Consider the following 22,814-nt stretch of genomic DNA (forward strand, 5'->3'; position numbering starts at 1 on the left):
TAATAATTTTATTAGCAGCTCAGAAAAATTGGAGAATCCATCAAATGGATGTGAAATCTGCCTTCCTCAATGGAGTACTAAAGGAAGAAGTCTACATTGAGCAACCTCAAGACTATAAAGTTGAGGAAAAAGAAGATAAAGTTTTAAAGCTGAAAAGGGTACTTTATGGACTAAAGCAAGCTCCAAGCGCATGGAATGCTCGAATAGACAAGTATCTACACCAAAAAAGTTTCATTAAGTGTCCATATGAGCACATACTTTACATCAAAGTCCAAAATAATGATGTATTGATTATGTGCTTGTATGTAATGACTTGATATTTATAGGTAGCAATCCAAGCATGTTCAATGAGTTTAAAGAAGAGAGGACGAGCGAGTTTGAGATGACCGACATCGGGCCCATGTTTTACTACCTTGGCATCGAATTAAAGTAAGAAGATAAAGGCATTTTTATCATACAAGAAGACTATGTTATGGAAGTGATCAAGAAGTTCAAAATGGAGGATTCTAATCCAATCAATACACTCATGGAATGTGGAATCCATCTATCATGTTGTGAGGAAGGAGAAAGAGTTGATCCAGCACTCTTTAAAATCTTGGTTGGAAGTTTGCGATATTTAACATGCACAAGGCCTGACATTCTCTATGCAGTTGGAGTTATCAGTCGGTTCATGGAGAAACCAACAACCACACACTTAAAGGCAAGAACGAGAATTCTTCGATACATCAAAAGTACGATAAACTATGGCCTATTCTATTCTGTTTCTGATAATTATAAGTTCTTGGGATACAATGATAGCTATTGGGGTGAAGATGTGGATGACCATAAGAATACGGCTGGTTTTGTGTTCTACATAGGAGACGATGCCTTCATGTAAATGTCAAAGAAGCAATTGATTGTTACTCTCTCAACATATGAAGCAGAATATGTGGCTGCTACCTCATGTGTTTATCATGAAATTTGGCTGAGAAATCTATTACATGAATTGAGACTACTACAAGTGGATCCAACCAAAATTTTCATAGACAACAAATCAGTAATTGTCTTGGCCAAGAATCCAATCTTCCACAGTCAGAGTAAGCACATCGATACACATTGACATTATATTAGAGAGTGCATCAAAAGAAATAATGTGCAATTAGAATATGTGAAGACTAATGATCAGGTAACTGACATCTTCACTAAACCTCTTAGAAAAGAAGACTTCACAAGATTGAGAGTTTTGCTGGGAGTAACAAAATCAAGTTTAAGAGGGGTGTTGAAATGTAAACTTGATTTTGGGTTAAAAGTAATTGGGTCTAGCCCAAACAAAAAACCCAAGTTCTAGAAATATCAAACATTATAATATTCTAAGAAATTACATGTATGAAATATTGAGCATTTTGTAGGATTCTCTAGAAAGTATGAGAAAAATAAGTAATTGTAGAGAATAGTCTAGATAAAAATTTATAACCATTAAATCATGAATGTGTTGACAAAATTCTAGCCACAGATTTAGGGGAACCAACTAGTATAAATAGGAGGTATGTCTTAACATCTGTATCAAGCCAAAAAAAGTTAGAAGTGCTCAATAACACAAGTAGCCTATTTCTCAATTCTCTCTTCAAATTTCCTCCAACCTCCAAAATCTCTTTCCAACAAACTAAGTCTTCACATATCCTCTCCGTTCACAACAATGTCATGAAATCTTCACACGAACACAACGATCTAACCCCGACGAAACGAGATTTCCTTTGGGCACCCCCACGAGGGCTTCCCCATTATTCTCTAGGATAAGAAACAAAGCGGAGTTGTGGGCTTGCTCTTAATTAATTTTGGGAAGAAAGGGAAAAGGAAGTTGTTTGCTTGAGAGAATTCACATTTTCATGGAGAGTTCCACTTTCAAGTAAAAACATATGAGGAAAAAAGAAGAGTATTCCAACCCTCACTATAAAAAAAAACGTGGAATTGAGAGATTAAAGGGAGTGGATAGTCACTAAAAGATAACTACCCTCCCTTTTATTTATAAAACAAAAATTCATAATTCATAATTTTGAATTTCAAATAATAACCAACTTTATTATTATAAATAACCATGTGTTATATCATATATAACATATAACCTATAGTTTGTATTATATCACATATAACCTATAGTTTATCAATCTCTCAACTAACCTATAATATGAATAACATTCATATTAATTTTAACTTATAGTTCTTATATGAAATAAATACATATAATAATATTTGAATTATATTCAAATATTTGTTTCTCTCATTAAAACTCTATATTATAATGCATCATATACATTATATCAATTTTCTCATATAATTAATTCCCTTTAATTCATTAGAACAATTCAAATTAATCCAAAATTAATTTGATTCTCATTAATCCTAATTGAGCTAATGAGGGGACCTTATGGACCTATAGATTGAAGATCTAATGATACTTGATTAATTAATTAAACTCTTTAATTAAACTAATCAACTTTTTATTAACTGTCGGTCACTCCACTAAAGACCGACAACTGCACTCATCACACTATAGGTATATTTCTACGTCCATTAGATCTATCCAATCAACAATGCATTGACTCTTCACAAATTTCTCGTAAGTACAACTGAGCCAAAATTACCGTTTTTGCCCTGTAGTTATATCTAACTTCTTTAGTACCACTGATCCCTCTTATGAACAATTAGTTACAATCCAACTATAATCATACACCTCTCGAGCCAGGAGATAGTGTGGGGCCACATTGTTCAAGCCCCGAAATCAGCCCATAAATGAGCAATTTCTTTATTTACCCTCACAAAAGGCAATGAGTGAATTTCTTCTTGTGTAATTGTGTTCCCAACTCTCCAAATTGGTAGGCTTATTAAGTTGGCGAAATCGGCCACTCTCACCTATATAGATCAAAAAATCGCCTTCATAGGCAGGAGTTCACAACTCACTCAAGATTCAGGTTAAGTCACATATGGTCATCCTAGTGAAATGTAAGTTTCTTCTAGCAACAGTGTAATAAAGATAGACTATTTATTTCGTAGTCCAGTCTTATACAAACTCTTTGTATAGGATACTTCGCTCACATGTCTCTACCTGAATGATCAAGATTAGATCATTTGTAGTACTTTACAACGATTGAAACTACAAAGCGGGCAATATCCGTAATGTCACCAAGATAAGGTATCTAGTCTTATCCATCTACTACGGACTGTTCAGATTATCACTTAAACATGATCCACCTGTATGTCTTCACATATATGTTTAAGTTACATCAGATAATCTCATATCTTAGTTTATTGGTTTTTGGATTAATGCAACTAAATTTCGAATAAATTACCTCTTATTTTATTAGATAAATAAAATGTTTGTATAAATACAATTACAAACTAAAAGACCACGAGATTTAGAGTATCAAACCCAACAATCTCCCACTTGTCCTAAAGCTAGTGGTATCGGATCTTTAATTGATAATCTATATATATTTGATTTACTTGCTTCATTTAACAAGTTCTTGTTATCTAATTCATGTGGTACAAAGCGTAAATTAAATAAGAATTATGCTATGTTATGGCACAAGCATTTAGGTCACATCTCTAAACAGAGAATTCAAAAACTTATGTCAAATGAAATTCTTGATTTCCTTGATTGAAGTAACTTCAACATTTGTGTGGAATTTATTAAGGGAAAACAAACAAACATAAGAAAATTAGGTGTCAACAGATGCTCAGACATCTTAGAACTAATACATATAGACACTTGTGGTCCATTCCCTATGGCTTCTTGGAATAGACAACAATATTTTATTGTGTTCATAGACGACTATTCAAGATATGGGTACCTATATTTAATTCATGAGAAGTCTCAATCTTTGGACGTTTTCAAGTCTTTCAAATTTCAAGTTTAACTTCAACTTGGAAAGAAAATTAAGGTTGTCAAATCTGATCATGGTGTTAAATACTACAGTAGATATGATGGATCAGGTTAACAATGTTCAGGGCTCTTTTTCAAATACCTAGAAGAATGTGGAATCGCCTCGTGATACACTATGTCGAGCAGACCCGATTGTGTAGTGGAAAGGAGAAATAAAATACTTAAGGATATGGTAAGAAATATCATTAGTCATTCTTCTCTACTAGAATCCCTCTGGGGTGAGCACCAAAGATTGCAGTATATATCCATAATAGGGTACCTAATAAAGCAGTAGCTATATCCCCTTATGAACTGTGACAAAAAAGAAGCCTAGTATCAGGCATCTTCACATCTGGGGTTGTCCAGCTGGAGTTAGGCCTTACAAACCTAATGAAAGAAAATTGGACTCAAGAACTATTAGTTGCTATTTTGTTAGGTATTCTGAGCGCTCTGGGGGTTTGAAGTTTTATGATCCCACTTCTAGATCATTGTTTGAGATGGGAAATGCTAGATTTCTTGAGGATGTTGAGTTTGGGGGGAAGATACATAAGAAAAATCTTTGAAAAGGAATTAGTTTCTTTTCCTTATGTGGTTATAAATGATGTTCAGGCTCTAATTCCTGACTACACATTGAACCAATTATAGAACAAGACAACATTGAAGTCCCCATTCTTGAACCTGAAGTTTAAACTCAACAACCTTAAGAAGTGCCATTACGGAGATCTACTAGAGAGAGAAAAAGTGCAATTCCAGATGATTATATTGTGTTTCTTCAAAAACATCAAAATGATGTGGGCGTAATGGAAGATGATCCAATCAACTTCCAAAAAGCTCTACAAAGTTCTAACTCTCAAGAGTGGATAAGTGCTATGGAAGAGGAAATAAAATCCATGAAAGAAAATGACATTTGGGAACTTTTCGAACTGCCATCAGGGGTGAAACCCATAGGTTATAAATGGATATTTAAAGTCAAAAGAGATTCACAAGGCAATATCGAAAAATATAAGGCTCGTCTTGTTACAAAGGGTTTTAATCAAAAGGAAGGCATTGATTAAAAGAGACTTTCTCTCCAGTTTTATCGAAAGATTCTTTTAGGGTAATCATGGCATTGGTAGCTCACTTTGATTTAGAGTTACATCATGTAAAAAACTGCGCATCTCAATGGGAACATTGATGAGACGATTTATATGATACAATCATAAAACTTTGTGTTTGATAGTTCAAAGTCTATGGTGAAAAAATTGAAGAAATCCATCTACCGTCTCAAGCAAGCCTCTCGTCAATGGTATCACAAATTCCATGAAGTGATAACCTCCTTTAGTTTTGAGGTGAATATAGTGGAAGATTGTGTATATCACAAGTTCAGTGGGAGTAAATCAATCTTTCTGGTGTTATTTGTTGATGACAAACTCATAGCAAGTAATGACGTAGGTTTATTGCATGACACTAAGAGATTTCTCAAAAGGAATTTTGAGATGAAGGATCTTGGTGATGCTTCTTTTGTATTAGGGATTGAAAAACTGTGAGATCGTTCTCAAGGTATTTTGAGATTGTCACAAAATAACTACATTGAAAAAATTTTGAGTAGATTTGGCATGAAAGATTGTGCACCAGGAGATACCCTTATCGCTAAAGGTGATAAATTTCATTTAGGTCAATGCCTGAAGATCACACTCGAGACTAAGAAGATGCAGAAGGTTCCCTATGCATCGGCTACTGAAAATCTAATGTATGCTCAATATGTACATTGGACTTGAACTTTCTGGTTATTAAAGAACGAGTTCAGAATGGTCAATTTTACATTATCTTATTATTTTTTATAATTTTAATTTCAGATTAATATATTTGCTTCCGATTAAGATTTTAATCAATACTTTATACATATTATCATCTAACAAACTATATATTTCATTCAAATTTTACAATTTTTTGTATATTTTTACTCACGTTCTTTTCATTGTCATCTTATTATATTATTATACCATTAATATGTCTTTTTGACAAACAAATAAGTATTTATTCTTGACAATTTAGCATGAATGATCATATACTTTTGTTTGTTAAAAAGATATATCCATGTATAATAATATAGTAAGATGATAATGAAAAGAACGTGATTAAAAATATACAAAAATTTATAAAATTTGAATGAAATATATAGTTTGTTAGATGATAATATGTATAAAGTAATGAGTAAAATATTAATCGGAAGCAAATATATTAGTTTGAATTTAAATATAAAAAATAATAAGATAATGTAAAATACAAAGATCTATTATAAATTAAAATCAAAATTGTGATATACAAATTAGAGATTCATTCCTTCAGAATATTTTCGAAAAGTTGTTATATCAAATCAAATCTGATATTAAACTGTCAATTTAAAATTCAAATTGGGCAAAAAAGATCCGCTCGCTTTACTCTTGAATCCTTGAGGTTGGAATCTCATAACCGACTCTTCCTATTTATATTGTGTTTCTATTCATAATCGATACACAATATAGCAATTACACTGTGTTCGAAAATACTATTATCCGACCATACTAGGAGTAACTTTGGAATTATAAAAGTGTTTGTCATGTGAGCGGCACACGTTTTGCCAAAATTCTTATTATCTACAATTTTTGACAAAAAAAAATAAAAAGAACCCGAATTTTGTCATTTCCTCCAAGTTTTCAATAATCTAATTATGCTGCATAAAAATATGGGCATGTAAGAAACAAATGGGTCATAGGAGTTTTGTCACCATAAAAACCAAAAAATCATGCCTTTAATATGAATCGTAGCGACTCCAAAACTCATTAATGTAAAAGAGACCCTCAATAAAGAGTACATCGACCATTCCATGTTGCAACACTTTCTTTTTAGGTAAGCTTATTTTTACAAATTTGAGTTTGGCTAGAAGGAAAGAAATTTCATGTTTTAGACCCTTATTCCACAACTTAAAAATAAAATATGCTCCACTTCTTATACCTATTTTATATTTTTAGACTCGTGGGCATGTAAATCTTCTGTTTTTGCTTTCAAGAAAATTGAAATGTAAAGATAAATTACTTGATATTTAAATTATTATAATAATATCATGTGCATGAGATAAAAGACGCAAACAAAATGAAAATTACATCTTATTATTCCAAATGAAAGTAAAAAGACTGAAAGGATGATTGAATACGGAGAGAGGACGTAGCTCAAGTAGAGACGCTGTATGGAACTCCCTTTCCTGTAACCCCAAAACCTGAAGTTGGTTTAAGAACCTCATAAGGCACAAGCCCAGCTCCACGCCTATTCTTCAACTCGTTGTTTTCATTCCTTAGGTCGATAGTCTTTTCCATTTTATCCAACTTCATTTTAAACTTGTCAAAGGCTTTGGCTATGATGGGGTCCTCAGCCCAAGCTGGCTCTATCTTCTTCCCAATATACTCCTCGTCTGGAGAATGGGCCGACAATATCAACATAGTTTGTGCCACTGTAGAAGCCTGAGCTATTGAAGGAAAGGCTTCAAGCATCACACCTTCAGGATTGCTTATAAACTCTTCTGGAATTTGGTCAAAGTCCTCTGTGGGCATGTTTGTCCTTGCAATACTAGGTCGGCTAGGAAAATAGCCTGCATGTGCGTATTGAATGAAGTTGACAGCTGAGTGGTGCCCACATCCTACCCAAGCTATGGTTGACACGATTTGAATAAGGTCTTTGGGGGTTTTTAGTGAGGGCCATCCTGCTTCCTTCTTTTTATCTGGATGTCCCTTTTCCTTGATTTCTTTCCACCAAGCTTTCAACTCTTTATCGTTCTTTATTGCTTTCTCATTTGGGTAATAGTGGTTCACATATTCTGTCATCCATTCCACTAAGGCCTCCCATAGGATTAGACCATCGTTGGCGAAAGGGTAGTCTTTGATGGCCAACTTAAGACCATGTAGTGCACTTTCATCTCTTTCCGCCATTCCCCTGATCATTTTGAAATTTGATCACTAGTAAGCATTGCATATCTTGATCTACCAAGATTGATCAAATTTGATTTTATTAATTTCAAATCAAAAGTTGTCTTGATTACCTGCGAATTAAGTCCTCGGGCAATGCTTGTGTGTTAAATTGCCACTCCTTCTTGTACACCAAAGAGCTAAATTCCATGGAATAAGATGCAGCAGAAAATGTGCTCTCAATGATGCCTCCAGCATTGATTAGAATTTCACGAGCATTTGAGTTGATCCGCATATTGAATCTAAAATGAGGATGCAATAGTCTATAGATTGGGTGCATAGTACTCAATTGTCTGTTTAAGGCGATTGCATATGGCTCCATGCAACAATGAGTTCTAAGCCTGCATATATATATTTGATTAATTTCTCAAAGGAAAAATCTTTTTTTTTAAATTATTTTTTTTTTATTTTTTATTTGTGTGGTAAAGAAGAGAAGAGCATGGTGGTTAGGTGCAGCCTCCTAATCATGACTCTTTCTCAAAATTAATTAAACAAACCCATAAATAGATGATATCAAACATTTTTTTTTTCGTCATGTCACTCCAACTACTTAATATAGCAAAAAAAAAAAAAGTTTAATTGCATGTGGAAAAACTATGGTTAGACACATGGATTATATTCAACCCAGAATGCATCCAAATACTTTTTTTTTTTATGTGCATGTAACATATATAGACATACGTACGTACCAATGAATAATGAGTTGGTGAACACAAGAATCATGAGCAAGAACATGGGCTTTAGCAAGCCTCCATAACCAGGCATTTGTGGCATGAGTGCTGGGTGAGAAAACTTGTTTCCATTGGGGTTTCCCAGCCATTGGTGGTCGAGTTAGCTCAATGGCCAAGGGCGTCAAAGTGTCATCAGCATTTAAGAAGAACAACGTTCTTGATCCATATAATGTCGTCCGTTTAATACTTCGTACTTTCTCTACATATTGCATTAAAGTGTCATGGTAATCCAATACAAATAATTTCTTCTGTGTTATTGCCTCTTCAACTGTGATGGAATTTCCTATTAATTTTTGAACTAGTTCGGTGGTGAATCCTGATTCTGGAGGTCCATATTCCTCAGGGTTGAGCTCACTCTTCAAAGGCCAACTCTGAATTTATTCATACAAAATTAAACAACTTTTATTAGGGATGAATATTACATATTATAGAGAGTAGGTTAATGTTGATTGATTATTAGTTGTCACTCACCTTGACCAATTGTATACAGTAAGGGTTGAGACCAGCAAGTGTCTGTCTTGCAAATTCACTATCACTAAGCCAATTGAACTTGTCTCCTGAAATAATATAATCAAATTAAACACAATGATTGTGAGGTAAATGAAGTTTGGACTCTCACTTTTTAACTTTTCTAAAGAAAGTCCTGTATGTGTGTACTTACTCTTTAGGGCTTCAGGTGGTGGGAATTTAATTAACTGGGCCTTGTCAGGTTGAATAATACTAGGCTCAACAGAAGGTGGGGCAGGTTGATTAGAGAAATTGAGCGTGGACATTATATTAAATTTAAGAATTTCATGAGCAGCAGGTGGGATTTCAATGCCATCTCTAAACATTAAGTCGACCTGAGTGAAGTCGGAGAAAGGCTTGGTTCCCAACTTATCTTTCTTCCCTGGGTTAGATGGGAACATTTTCTGCTTCACCTCTGAGAATGCTTCATCACGAGGAACATAAAAGCTTTCTTCACCCCTTCGTTCTGACCTTGGATCTAACCAATTGTACTATATTAGTTCTCGAATATTATATTCCAACTAACTATATGTGTGTTGTGTTGTGCTCAAATACATTTTCATGTCAGCAGGATCATAATTCAATTGGTTGAGCTATCTAACACAATCAAATGTTAGAGTTTCAAAGTCCTTTGCTTCACATAGTAGAACTCTCTCTCCCCCATTTTATTTTTTTATAAGAAACAAACAAAAATAAAGAAAGGTATTTAATTATATATTATTCATTCTTATTTCTTTTTCAATTAAACAAAAGGAATATAGAAAATACTTGGTAATTTTTTTGTTTTGCTCACTCAAATCTAAAATTTATAGATCAAAATTTTGATGGATACAGAATTATGATGTAGTTCTTAATTTTTACATTAAGAGAAATTTAGGTGCAGCCTAATTCCATGTTTTCCATTCTCTTACATACATTAAAAAAATAGTTTTTTAATAATTAAAAAAATAACATATGCCGATTTTTAATTGAGCGTAGCAGAGATTACAATAGATAGGTACAAACGGTTTTTCCTTAAAATAAACATGATAGAGAAAGATACTTTAATTTAAATAAGAAAAACACTCAAATGCATCTTAGGTAATATTTATCTTCGTGCATCAATTACATGAGTATAATGTGTATTCAATCTTAATATTTTGGTGTATTTTGGACTGTGGATGGAAGAAAACAGAGTTTATTATGTGACATATATATCATAGACAATTGGCCAGTTAGGCTCTAAAGAAATTGATCCATAATGCATCAGCCATTTTGCAGCCCACCTTTTGTCCAATAGAATTTGTCATGTGACCCACTCTTATTTCTTAATTTTAGAAAATATTTCTCGAGTGTTTTTTATAAAATTGGACCCCAGATCCTAAATAAAATGCTGGTTTAGATATTATTTTGGTTCTATTTTTTTAATTTTAATTCATTTTAGTGGATTTTGACCTAGTTTGGATCATACAATTTTAATTTTGGTTCATTTTAGTTTTTGTTATTTTGAAAATTAATCATTTTGGTCCCTTCATTATTTTTATTTTTATTTCATTTTTAAGAGATTAAAAAGGTCAATTTTTTAAAATTCAAGATCGAAATGAACTTTAATGAATATATTTCAAAAATAGAGAGTAAAATGAACCAAAGTCCAATGTATAAGAACCAAAATAAACATTTTGAAAAAAAAAACTTGGGTACATCCTAGTCCACTCAATGAAAAATTGACATGTGTCAATTAAATTTTTTTAAAAAAATTGTAAAAAGTTATTGTATTTATTTTGTATATAGAGAAATAGGAATATGACTGCGCCTAACTATTATTCTTTTGAAAATAGAAATGCAAAAACAACCAGAGTCAAAAGTGCTTGAATTAAATTACTATTTAAACCTAGAATGTTTAAAAAAAAAAAAAACATTTCATGAAATGTGTATAGACAAGTTATTTGCACTAGGAAGTATAGATATATACCTGATACAGAAGCAGGACGACCAGTTCTACAACGTCGAGGGTAAGGATATTGATTTGAACCACCAAGAACAGGTCTTTTCCATTTCATGTCTACATCAGGATCTCCGAGGTCGTTGTAGACATCGTAATCATAAATTCTTTCAAACGCCTTACGCTCATTCGTATCTACTGTTCCATCAGCTTTTTGGCCTTTCAAGTTCGCAAGGTCTTCTACTCTCAGCTTCACCAGTCCTGTCGGTGTGTCTTCGGGCAAATAGGACTGTCGTGCTCACATTCGATTATTATTAGTAGGACAATTAATTTGAATCACCTCATCATTATTATACAATAATATGAACCAACCTTAGTGGAAAAGAAGATCCTGCGTTGGTCAGGAATAAGATTCTTGGGTTGGACCCATGAGTTGCAGCTGAACGTAACTAAGTTTTGAGATGTCGAGTTTGCAATATGAACAGTATCGATAAACTTTTCAGTCGAGTTGTCTTTCAATTCAACAATCACAGCTCCAATTTCTCCAAAACCTTTTGGAACTTCAATTTTAGCAACGTACTTGTATTTTTGCTCCGATGATTCATTTTGGATTAATTTCGCCTCACCTCCAATCAGTGACTTTTGCTGTCCATCTGTGCGTATATTCCAATTCCACCATTCAAATTGATTTTACATATTTACATATGAAGGTTACGATACAAAAATAAAAATAAAAAATGCATTTTTTAAAAAAAATAAAAAACAACACTTACCTCTATCCAAATCGGAGCTAGCAAACTTCAGAAAGAGGGTGTCGTCGGAAGGAATCTTTTCATTGAGTTTGGGTATCACAATAGCAACTGCAATGATGTTAACAGCCATCTCTGCTACTATAATAATCTTTCTTGTGTGAGGTTGTAAAACTACCAACAACTCCTACCATATTTATAGATTGAAAGTTTGTTTTCAGCCCAAGCAACCTGCCACATTTTTTTAGATTTTTTTTTTTAAAATATTTGTTAAAAAAATTTTCTTTCCTCTTTTTTTAATCTTATTTTTGTAGCCAATAGAAAAGCCTTCCTTCTGCCAAACTTAATCAATAAAGCACTATTTTACTTTTCCTAGGGTTAATTATTGGACTTAGTCTCCTTCTTTGAAAGTAAACAAAAACAAAATCTCGTTTATTTACAATTAAAAAATTTATTAATTAAGTTAGCATGATAGAAAACATGGAATGATGAGTATAGTGTAGTAAACCCGAGAGATTTGAAGTAATAAAATAGTTTTTTTTAGATAACGTCACATGATCAAATCTGACACTTAGGTCGAGTGATAAAATTTTGAATATCAAAAAGACACCTCGAAGAAAACAAAAAAAAAAAAAACAACACGAGAACTTCATCTTAGAACAAGCTCATGAGCCACCCTATTGCAATTTCTATGGATAATTGTAGGTTTGGAAACACCAACTCTTATAATTGAAATCTCAAGTACAGAATAAACTATATAATAATCCACTTTATCAATTCGAAATTTGGCCCAAATACCCCAAATTTCTTGGTACTCCACAGTTATTTTCATAAATTTTCGTATTTATTGTTTTTAATCTTTCCATCTATTACGTTTTATTATTTTATTCTTTATCATTATCAAAATAGATAAATATAAAAGTATTAAAAGGAACAAATAGAATTTTAATAATTCTTTAAAAAATTGATTTTTTAATTGTCTTCAAAGTCGACGCCTTACGTGTTTGGCTGTACGTGATTCATTTAATTATGTTTGAAAATATGAATAGGTTTAAGGTTGCTTATTAAATAAATTAGTTGAACAACTTGCACTTTTTTTTATTTTCCAAAGGACGCCAGTCGCAGTCATCACTTGTATACATATGACTGAATTTAAAATTAATGTATGGTCTCCCCCTAACAATCTCTACTTTTTATTTATATACCCATATTATTTTTAATTTATATGTCTTTTTTTTAAACAATTAAATTCATTTATTATTTCGTTGTATAATTAAAAATTTGTAATCTCGGAGAAAGTTCGAATTTATCTAAAAGTTATTTTAGTTTTATCAAAATTATAGAGATTTTTTTATGAAGTTTATCAAAGGATAAGAATGAAATTCTTATCTTTTTAAAAAAAAAAAAAATCAAACTTATAATTAAAAAAACAATTATTTATATGACAATTTACGGAGAAAAACGGGTTAATTGGATAAGAGGGGTAATTTTTGAAAAAAAACTAGGGAAAGGGGGGTTGTTTAGAAATAAATTAGGATAATGGTTTTTTTTTTTTTTATGGGGTGCATCCCTTTAAGAGATACACCCACTTTTTCTTTTTAATTTTTTTAAATTTTCTATCTATTTCGTTTTTTTTTTATCTCTATTTCATTTTTTTCCTTCTAAACTATTTTTTTAAATGTTTTTTTATATAAAATATAATTTTATTTCTAAATTTTTAGTTTAATTTCTATTTGATTTATAGGCTTTAAAATGTTATATTTTTAACGAATGAATTTTGATTAAGTCCTATTTCAATTTAGTATAAAGGTTTTACAATGTTACAATTTTATCTTGAAATTTGAATTTTGTTTCAATTTGGTCTAAAGGATTTAAGATTTGCATTTTAACCTCGACATATCATCATGTATACACTACTAAGTAATATAATTAAAATTTAAAAATGTTACAATTTCACCATTGAGTTTTTTTTTTTTTTTTTTGAGCCAACACTATTTTTAATTTTTTATTTAAGAGTTAAGATTTAAGATGTTAGTAGATGTTAACATGATGATATGTCGAGATTAAAGTACAAATCTTAAATCTTGTAGATCAAATTGAAACAAAATTCAAATTTTAAGATAAAATTGTAAATTGTAAAACCGTTATACTAAATTGAAATACAACTTACTCAAAATTTATAGATTAAAAATATAACATTTTGAAGCCCTAAAATCAAATAGAAATTAAACTAAAAATCTAGAAATAAAATTATATTTTATAACCAAAAAAAAATAACATTTGACAATCTCAATACTAAAGAAAATAGAAATTGAAATAGAGATAACAAAAAAAAAACAAAAAGTAAAGTAAATAGATAGAAAGTTAAAAATTAAAAAATTAAAAAATTAAAAAAAAACCATTTTCTTAATTTATTTCTAAACAACCCCGTTTTCTTAATTTCTTTCAAAAATTACCCTCTTGTTCAATTAACCCGAGAAAAATGATTAAAACAGCTCAATAAAGCTATTGGCTTCAAATTCCGATTACTGACTAAACAATTACAATCAATTTCTCCATTCCATCGCTATCATGCGTGTTAAATAATAATAATAATAACATGGTAAAAATCAAAAGTTTGTGTGAAAATGATTACCAAACAATATTTTGTATAAATTTTTAAAATTTCGAATTAAGATTATTTAAAAAAAAAAAAAAACTACCAAAAGATAACTCTATTTTATTTTATTTTAGTTTCTAAATTTTCAAAAACATCTATTTTAATTTTTAAACGATTAAAAATGACTATTTTGTTCCAAACTTTTTAACAAAATTGTGAGGTTGTAATTTTAGAGTACTAAGCTCTAGATGGTCGGTTTTATTTTATTTTTTTCCTTTTGTATACCCATTTTTCATGTAACCATTAAACCAAATTAAGTTGTGTTCTCAACCATTTTGATAAGAAAAAAAGTTTGCATATTGTCCTAAACTCTATTATGATCTAAAAACATTTAAACCCAAAAAAAGAACACCTAAAAGTTTGAATGTCATTACCATTCAAATTGCATAAAAACTTACCATTCAAATTGCATAGAAACTAAGTCCACAAATTATGATTCTAATCTCAATGTAAAATAAACTAAATAAAGGTAAATAAATGTGACCCAGATATAAAATAATTTCTAAAAAATTGCAAATAAATGTTACTCACACAGGATAAGAAGGGATTTAGAGGATGAGAAGAGAGTATCTCAATGACTTACAAAAATGTGTGAAACTGAAAGGAAAAACACTCAAAATCTATTTAACATTTGATATCTTTAGATATATCTTATTTTTCATAAGAATAATTTTGTAAATATCTAAAAATATTTTGATAACTTATTTGTTTCGTATGATTTCTACTCGAAAAACGTCTTAAACTTATATAATGTTTGAAAAACTTCCTAAACTTCATCGATTTATAATTTGAATATATAAATATTTGTTTTTAATAATTTGACTTCCTTTTTAAATTGATATAGTTTATATTCTTTTTACATGTTGTTTTTTTTAATAAAAATAAGTATTAATTTGAATGAATTGAATATCATTCTAAAAAAGAGAAAGAAAAAATATTTCAAAAAAAATTATCAAAAAATAAAAGAGAGTTTTAAAATTAAAAAATGAAACTAGTGAAAAGAATTTAAAATGTGAAAAATACTTTCTCAACTTCTATACGATATTTGTAAATAATATTAAAAAAAACACACCCACAATTTATTCAAGTGGGCCAGTCAACTGATGGCTTCTTTAGAATCTAGTAAAACACTTTTTAGGATTATAAAATCTAAAAAAAATGTATATTTTAAATGATAAACATATCCGGACGGATCACATACGTTTTGAAAAGTATTATAATCATTATCGATAACTTTTTTATAAAACTAAAATAGTTATCTAATTTCAACACGAAGCTATTGGCAAACTAAAAATAATAATAGTAATAATAATTAAAAAATAATAAGGAGAGAAAAATTGTCCCTCACACCTTTTGGTTTCACATGCACAATGAATGATTCCAACTTTACAAATTGAAAATATATAATCATTGCCAAGAAGAGGGCATAGTGTTTATACAATATATAATCATTGACCTCACTCTTTGCCTCACTTTTCAGATATTATTTTGGTAAAGATATTATTTTTGTTTTTCTACGGTAAAATTATTCAATTTTAATCTATATATTTTCATTTAATTCAATTTTAATTTTTATAAGTTGAATAAATCTTAAAATTAATCTTCCATACTAGTCTTTTTTTTTTTTTTTGTTATTTATAATATTTTAATTATAAATTTAAAAAAATATTCACATATCATATTTTCCTACCTGAAATTATTATCTTTAAATTAACTTTAGTAAAAAGTAATTTCGAGAGACAAAATTTAAAATTTATAAAAAGTAGAGACTAAAACTAAGTTTTAATTTTAAAATAAATCATTTTGAAGAAATTAAAATGTTTGGCAACCACTCAAAATAACTTTTCAAGTGTATTTTAATCGATATTTTTTTTTCTCAAAAGTATTTCAATAAAAATGAACTTTTTGAAAAACATATTTTTCTCAAGTCAATGCAATAAGATCTTAGACGTTTGAGAGTACATAAAAAAACAAAAATTTAAAAATTTTAAAAAAAAAATAATAGTATTAAATGGTATTTTAATCATATTAGTATTATTTTATTATTTGGATAAGATTGTCTCATCATCCCCATCCGGATAATATTCCAAAATAATAATTATTATATTATATTTATTCTTTTTTAAGCGTATATTTTATTTTATTTATTTTTGCATGGACAGAAATGGAAAGCCAACCTGGCATTGGGGCCCTTCCTTCCAAGAAACTTCCAACCCTTCCCATCTCTAGCTTTTATTTTAAAGATATTACAATTAGATACTTCTTTCACATGGAAGGAAAAATGGCCTACTTCCATTTGAAATTAGATTGATAAAAATTTATTATGTGATAGATTTATTTTTAAACATTAAATTATTTTTATTTAATTTTACTATAAAATAGAGCATATGAAGCGTAGTCTAGGTTGCACATAATGATGTCTTTTAAAAAAAAAAAAAAAATTTCTTAACTTTGAGTCTAGTTTCTATTTAATCTCTGGATTTCAAAATTGTCACACTTTAAAGTTTAAAGTTTTGAGTTTTATGTTAATTTAGTCCTCTAATGTTTCAAAGTTCCATAATTTTATCTTTGAGGATTGAGTTTTTATTTCAATTTGATTTTTAAGCTTCAAAATTTATACATTTAATCTTGATTTTTTTATTCAATATTCACTTTCAAACTTTAGTATTGAAAGTGTAAGTATTAAAAATATAGGGACTAAATTAGAGAAAATTTAAACTTCAAAATTAAATTTGTGACGCTTTGAAATTTGGAAAACTTAAATTAAAATCAACTTCAGAACTTAAAGACCAAAAGTATAATAACTTTTGACATTAAATCTAAAAGATCAAATTGAAATAAAAACTCAATCTTTATAATTATTTTTTTTTTATTAAAAAAAGTAATTTTAACTATAAAATGAATTATATATTACGGAATGAGGAATGTTTATAAAATAATTACTCTAGATCTCGTTGTCAATTCTATATTTGAGATGAGATTGAATTTAAAAGTTGACTTATAATAAAACCAAAAGTGAAAGTAATTGATATTTGTAAAGAAGTTTTGAAATAAAATTATGTAGATTACTTGTTATAAAACCAAAATTGAAGACATATTTGTAAACAAGTTCTTAAATAAAATTCTCCAGATTGAAGCAAAGACGTGATGGGCATTAAATAAATCTTGGTATGCAGTCGTCCAATATGGACTTGTATTGTTCGATACATGGTCGTCCACTTGGAATACATTGACCACTATTATTTTATTGGTTCCTCCAATCAATCCACCTGCCAGCTTCAACTTAGTTTGAATCTTTGAATTAATGATAAATCATCCATTCTTTTTAAGGATGCACCCAATTTTATGCATCCACTTGCATAAAAAAAAAAAAAATTAAAAATATTCTAACCAATAAATACGAAGAGTTTGTGATACGATAAATTGATTGGACAATTTAATAATACGTACAAAAAGGGAGATGTTACTCGATATACATTTAAATATTTTTCTTCTTTTTATAATTTACTTATTTAGACCTCGATAGATTTTTTTAAAGATTTTGATGTACTCAATTGTTTTAAAGTGTAATATTTATATATAATAAAAAGCAAACATAAACATAGTTGATTTGGAATTACATAATTTTTCTTTTTAAAGTTAGAAGTTCTAAGTTCAATGTGTGTTTGTAAATAAAATAAATATGCGATCGCAGTTTTAAAAAAACTTAAAAATTAAAGAAAAAAAATTGTGCAATTAGCGTGAATATCATTATGGTTGACTTAGTTTAAAAAATTACTATATGTATATTTGGGAATGTTTCTAAAATGGTTAACATCACTTTCAAAATTTACTATAAATTTTAAAAGTATATCTACATATTGTATTTTCTTACATGAAAATTATTATTATTATTTAATTAAGTTTGGTTTATCAATTTTGAGAACTATATTCATTAAACATATAACGATTAAAATTGAACAAATTTCAAAATATAAAAGACTAAAATTTGAGGTTGAGTTTGATCTACACTTCGAAATTTGATAAATGAACAAGATTTTTATAGTGGGAGATTTTCAAGTATAGAAAAATGAGAGAAACTATTTGCAAAAAAAAAAATTTAATCTTCTTTGATATAGATTGATAAAACTAATAAAAGTCTATTAATTTCTATCAATTGAAACTAATAGAAGTCCAATAGAAATCTATTAATATTTATCTATATTTATCGGTGTTTTCTTTCAATTTTTATAAATAGTTCAATATTTTTTCTCTTCATAAATTTATATATATATATTAAAAAAATAATTAAAAAATGCAAAATTTAATCGTGCAAGAAATTTACCTCGTGTGGCCGCTACTATTATTGGACCGAAATGTCCAAACACTCGCCTAACGGGATTCTTCAGTCTCCACGTGACGGAAAACTGTACACCATCTGTTTTTAACCAAATTAAATAAATTTAGTTTTTGAAAGTTGACGATATTTCAAATGTTTAACAAGTTAAAATACAGCAGTTAAAAAAATAAATAAATAAAGAATATGGTAGTAATTGTAATTCTATTATTAAAATTTCAATTTTAAAAATTAAGTCTTCAAACTTAAGTGAGTGTTAAAAATAGGTCAATTTAGACCATTAAACTTACCTAATTATATAAATGGTAACATTTGTATAAATTTTGGGGTTAAATTTTTAAAATTTGTGGATTCAATTTATACAATTACTATAAATTGAGAGTCTAATTTTAACACTTGTAAAAATTTAAGAGCCTAATTTTTATAACTGAAAGTTTAAGGATATAAATACAACTATAACTATACTTGAAGGGCGGTTTTTATAATTTGTCCTATTTAATTAGAGTTGAATGGCCACTTGTCCAATTGGCCTATACTATATAGAGATTCCCTTAACTTCGTCCGTGATTGCTCTTTTCTTTTTCGCCATATGCGCTGATTTTGATTCGGTGGGTGAGGGTGAGCAGCCAGCCACGCATCCATTTAAGAAAACCCTAATAATTTCTTTCTTCGGCTCTTCAATTTTGAATATATCTAGTTTGAGTTTGAAATTCTTTTTAAATACTTTCCATTCTCATTGTCAATAATTACTTCCTCGATAAGTTATACATTTATGTCGTTGACTATCTTTTATCGATGTATTTAAAATTCAACTTCAATTTTAAAGACCATGATAATCGTATAGGTTATTTCATAATTACCAATTTATTTTCTGTTTTTATTCTTAACTTTTAAGATAATCTATTCATTTTGTTGTTTTATTAATTCGGAAAAGGTTTTAATTTTTTTTTAAAGAAAATGTGAAAAGGGAAAAACATAATTACTAAGTCTAAATCGTTACAAACTAAAAAATTATTACCTCTATAAAAGTTTAAGAACCAAAAAGGTTTTTATGTTTAATTATACAGTATATAATTAATATCTCATGTTATAACATAGATGTTGTTGAATGAAAAATTTTGGATAAATTACAAATTGTCATGTTATTTGTTAAATTAATGATGAAATTACAAATAATTGAATTTGAGACTAATTAAAAGTTGACATGTGTCTAAATTGAAAATGTAGACGGAAATTGGTAAATGTCAATGATGTCGTGTGTTTTCATCTTTACCGTTGAATTATTTTGGTGTAATTAAATATTAAGATTTGGGCTAAAGTCTAATTGAGCAAAAAAGAAAAAAAAAACATAATTTGACCCAAATCCAATTAGTTGAAGCCAAGACCCAGGTTCATGAACCATCCAAACTCAAGCCCGTAAAGCCCACCTGAGAACTCTCTAAATAGAGGAGTTATTCTTCATTTGAAGGGTTCATAAATTTTGCACTCCAAAAAACCTAGAGAGAATTCTCCCGAACAATCGGACAACTCTTTTAACTCCTGAAGATTGGACTACTCCTTGAAGCTCAAGACTTGAAGATACAAATATTTTTCCAAAATTCAACTTCAAGAATATCTACGCGGTCCACTTCCAATACATCGAGCGTACACATTCAAATGAGAGAGAATCATGGGATAAAGTACTAGGGATCGAACTGTATGAAATCTATATAAAACAAGTTCAACTCCACGAAACATGTTTATTCAGAAACCTCGTACGAATAGATGTAATTTAAAATAAAATAAAATACAAGGATCAAAATAAGCATAGCTCATCTAACGTAAAACTTGTACTATATTAACTTTGAGGTTAAAGATTTAATTCATCCCTTCCAACATATTGCGAAAAAAATATACGTAAACTAATGTACTATACATTAAAGTTTTGAAATTAAATGGTTAATTAAATGAAACAGTGGATCATATATGATGATTTAATTTATGACTATTTAATTATAGTGGTTGTTCTTTAGTGGTGTCTTTTAGTGATATTTCTTTCACTTCAATAAAAAAAAAAAGATAAAAACAATTATTTTAATTGCATATAAGACAAAATATAAAAATAAAAAATTATCAAATAATTTTTTTTAATTGAAAATAAAACAAAATTACCAAACAAGTTGTATTTTTCTTGTTTTCTAAGCACAAAGAAAGCAAATAATAATAATAATAATAATTAAAATATAGGGCTGACTTTAGATTAGCAAACTGTAATTACAAATATATTCAATCCAAATTAAATTACAAAAAAGGCCATGGAAACCCATCCCAATCGAGAACGATGCTATGTACGTTAAACTCAACCCTTCGCTATGCGGCTTTTTTTGTGACTGCAACGACGTCGTCATTACATTCCGGTGGGATTCCGGCTAATTGTTCGATGTCAGCAAGGTGGATGAGTGTTTCGTATTTGGAATCAAAGGTTTTGTCACAGAACTTTTAGGCTTCAATTGGAGGAGGATCTTGGAAACGTGGTAGATTCTCATAATACAAATCAAGAGATAAGAGAAGAAGATTGTTTTCTTACACAATTTAAGAGAAATGAGAACTTAAAAATTTCTTTAACTTGCTTTTCTTTCTTTTCTTGCTTATAAACGAGAAATCTTACGTATATTTATATTAGTATAAAAGTACATCAAAAGACATTAATACCAATACATGTGACTCTTCTTCAATACATGAACATTCATCAATATATTTTGTAATTCGTGTATCTAACTATTCCTTGAATCTCAACTATTCATGTATATAATAATGTAATTCATATATTTCAATAAAAGTCTAGATTAGTTTTTACATCCTCACTTAATCTAGATTTGAGTAACTCCATGTTTTTCTCTGAACTTAACAAATAAGTCAAACTTCAATGCCTTTGTAAAAATATCTGCCACTTGATCTTGAGTCTTGCAATGTTTCACTATCACATCTCCATTTTTAACCAAGTCTCTGATACAATGATACTTGATTCTAATATGCTTGTTTCTTCCATAGAAGATTGGATTATTTGATAATGCTATGACAGAACCACTATCCAAAAAAAAAAAAAAAAAACACAAACAAACACTTCTTTGAGTACACTTCAATTCTTTCAACATCCACCTACGTCATAAAGCTTGACATCCAGTTATAGATAAAGAGATATATTCTGCTTCAGTGGTAGAAAGAGCAACAACAGATTGTTTCTTTGAAGTCCATGAAAAAACACCTGAACTGATGCTAAAAACATAACCAGATGACTTTTATGATCGTCCACATTACCGCTTCAGTCACTATCACAAAAACCAGACAACACTGATTTTGGAACTTTCTTGTAATAAATTCCAAAATTAATGGTGCCAAGAATGTAACGAAGAACTCTTTTACTTGCTTCCTAGTGACTTCTCTTCGGGTTTGTCATGAATCTACTTAATATACTTATAACAAATAAAATATCAAGTCTTGTTACCCTCAAGTATATCGAGCTTCCAACTAAACTTCGATACAAATATGGATCAACATCTTTTCCAATATCATTCTTGGTCAATTTCAAATTTGCATCCATAGGCATGTTGTAAGGAAATGCATTTTCCATCCTAAACTTTTTAACAAATCATGATACTTTTGTTGTGAGATGACAATTTCTCCGTCTTTTTGCTTAACTTCCACTCTGAGAAAATAATGAATGAGGCTCATATCACTCGTCTCGAATTTCCTTTTCATGGAATTCTTAAAATCATCACACAACAATTTATCATTTCCAATAAGAAGTAAATCATCAATGTACAGTGAAACAATAAGAAATTTTTCATGCTTATCTTCTTTGACATAGAGTGCATGCTCATATGGACACCTTCAAAATCTCGTCTTTAGATAGAAACTGGCAATGTGACTGTACCAAGCTCTGTACAAGGCCTTTTTCAACTCGTACACCTTTTCTTCTTCTCCTCTTTCCACATAATCCGAAGGTTTTTCAACAAATATCTCTTCCTTCAAATATCCATTAAAAAAAATGATTTTA

General features: G+C 29.4%; 2 protein-coding genes across 2 annotated transcripts; one reads left to right on the plus strand and one right to left on the minus strand.

Moving 5' to 3' along the window:
• Window positions 1-496: 496 nt before the first annotated feature.
• Window positions 497-877, plus strand: LOC120088908 (secreted RxLR effector protein 161-like). The gene has a single exon (XM_039046345.1). It carries the CDS (start codon window positions 497-499, stop codon window positions 875-877), a length of 381 nt encoding a protein of 126 aa, XP_038902273.1.
• Window positions 878-6,930: 6,053 nt separating this feature from the next.
• Window positions 6,931-11,970, minus strand: LOC120087584 (linoleate 13S-lipoxygenase 2-1, chloroplastic-like). Its single transcript, XM_039044400.1, has 8 exons — window positions 11,808-11,970; window positions 11,407-11,687; window positions 11,065-11,323; window positions 9,268-9,591; window positions 9,078-9,163; window positions 8,565-8,977; window positions 7,950-8,216; window positions 6,931-7,843 (listed from the first exon to the last, which is right to left on the minus strand). Exons 1-8 carry the CDS (start codon window positions 11,914-11,916, stop codon window positions 7,087-7,089), a joined length of 2,496 nt encoding a protein of 831 aa, XP_038900328.1. The 5' UTR covers window positions 11,917-11,970; the 3' UTR covers window positions 6,931-7,086.
• Between the last annotated feature and the right edge of the window lie 10,844 nt (window positions 11,971-22,814).

The sequence above is a fragment of the Benincasa hispida genome, chromosome 10, assembly GCF_009727055.1.
Source record: "Benincasa hispida cultivar B227 chromosome 10, ASM972705v1, whole genome shotgun sequence".
Classification (NCBI taxonomy): Eukaryota; Viridiplantae; Streptophyta; class Magnoliopsida; order Cucurbitales; family Cucurbitaceae; genus Benincasa; species Benincasa hispida.

Excerpts from the sequence above, each read along its gene's own strand:
- LOC120088908 (XM_039046345.1), top strand. The coding sequence starts at position 497 with ATGGAGGATTCTAATCCAATCAATACACTCATGGAATGTGGAATCCAT.
- LOC120087584 (XM_039044400.1), bottom strand. The coding sequence starts at position 11,916 with ATGGCTGTTAACATCATTGCAGTTGCTATTGTGATACCCAAACTCAAT. Across the intron at positions 9,164-9,267 it reads ACCACCTGAAGCCCTAAAGA|GAGACAAGTTCAATTGGCTT; the intron begins GTAAGTACACAC and ends ATATTATTTCAG. Across the intron at positions 7,844-7,949 it reads CCCGAGGACTTAATTCGCAG|GGGAATGGCGGAAAGAGATG; the intron begins GTAATCAAGACA and ends CAAAATGATCAG.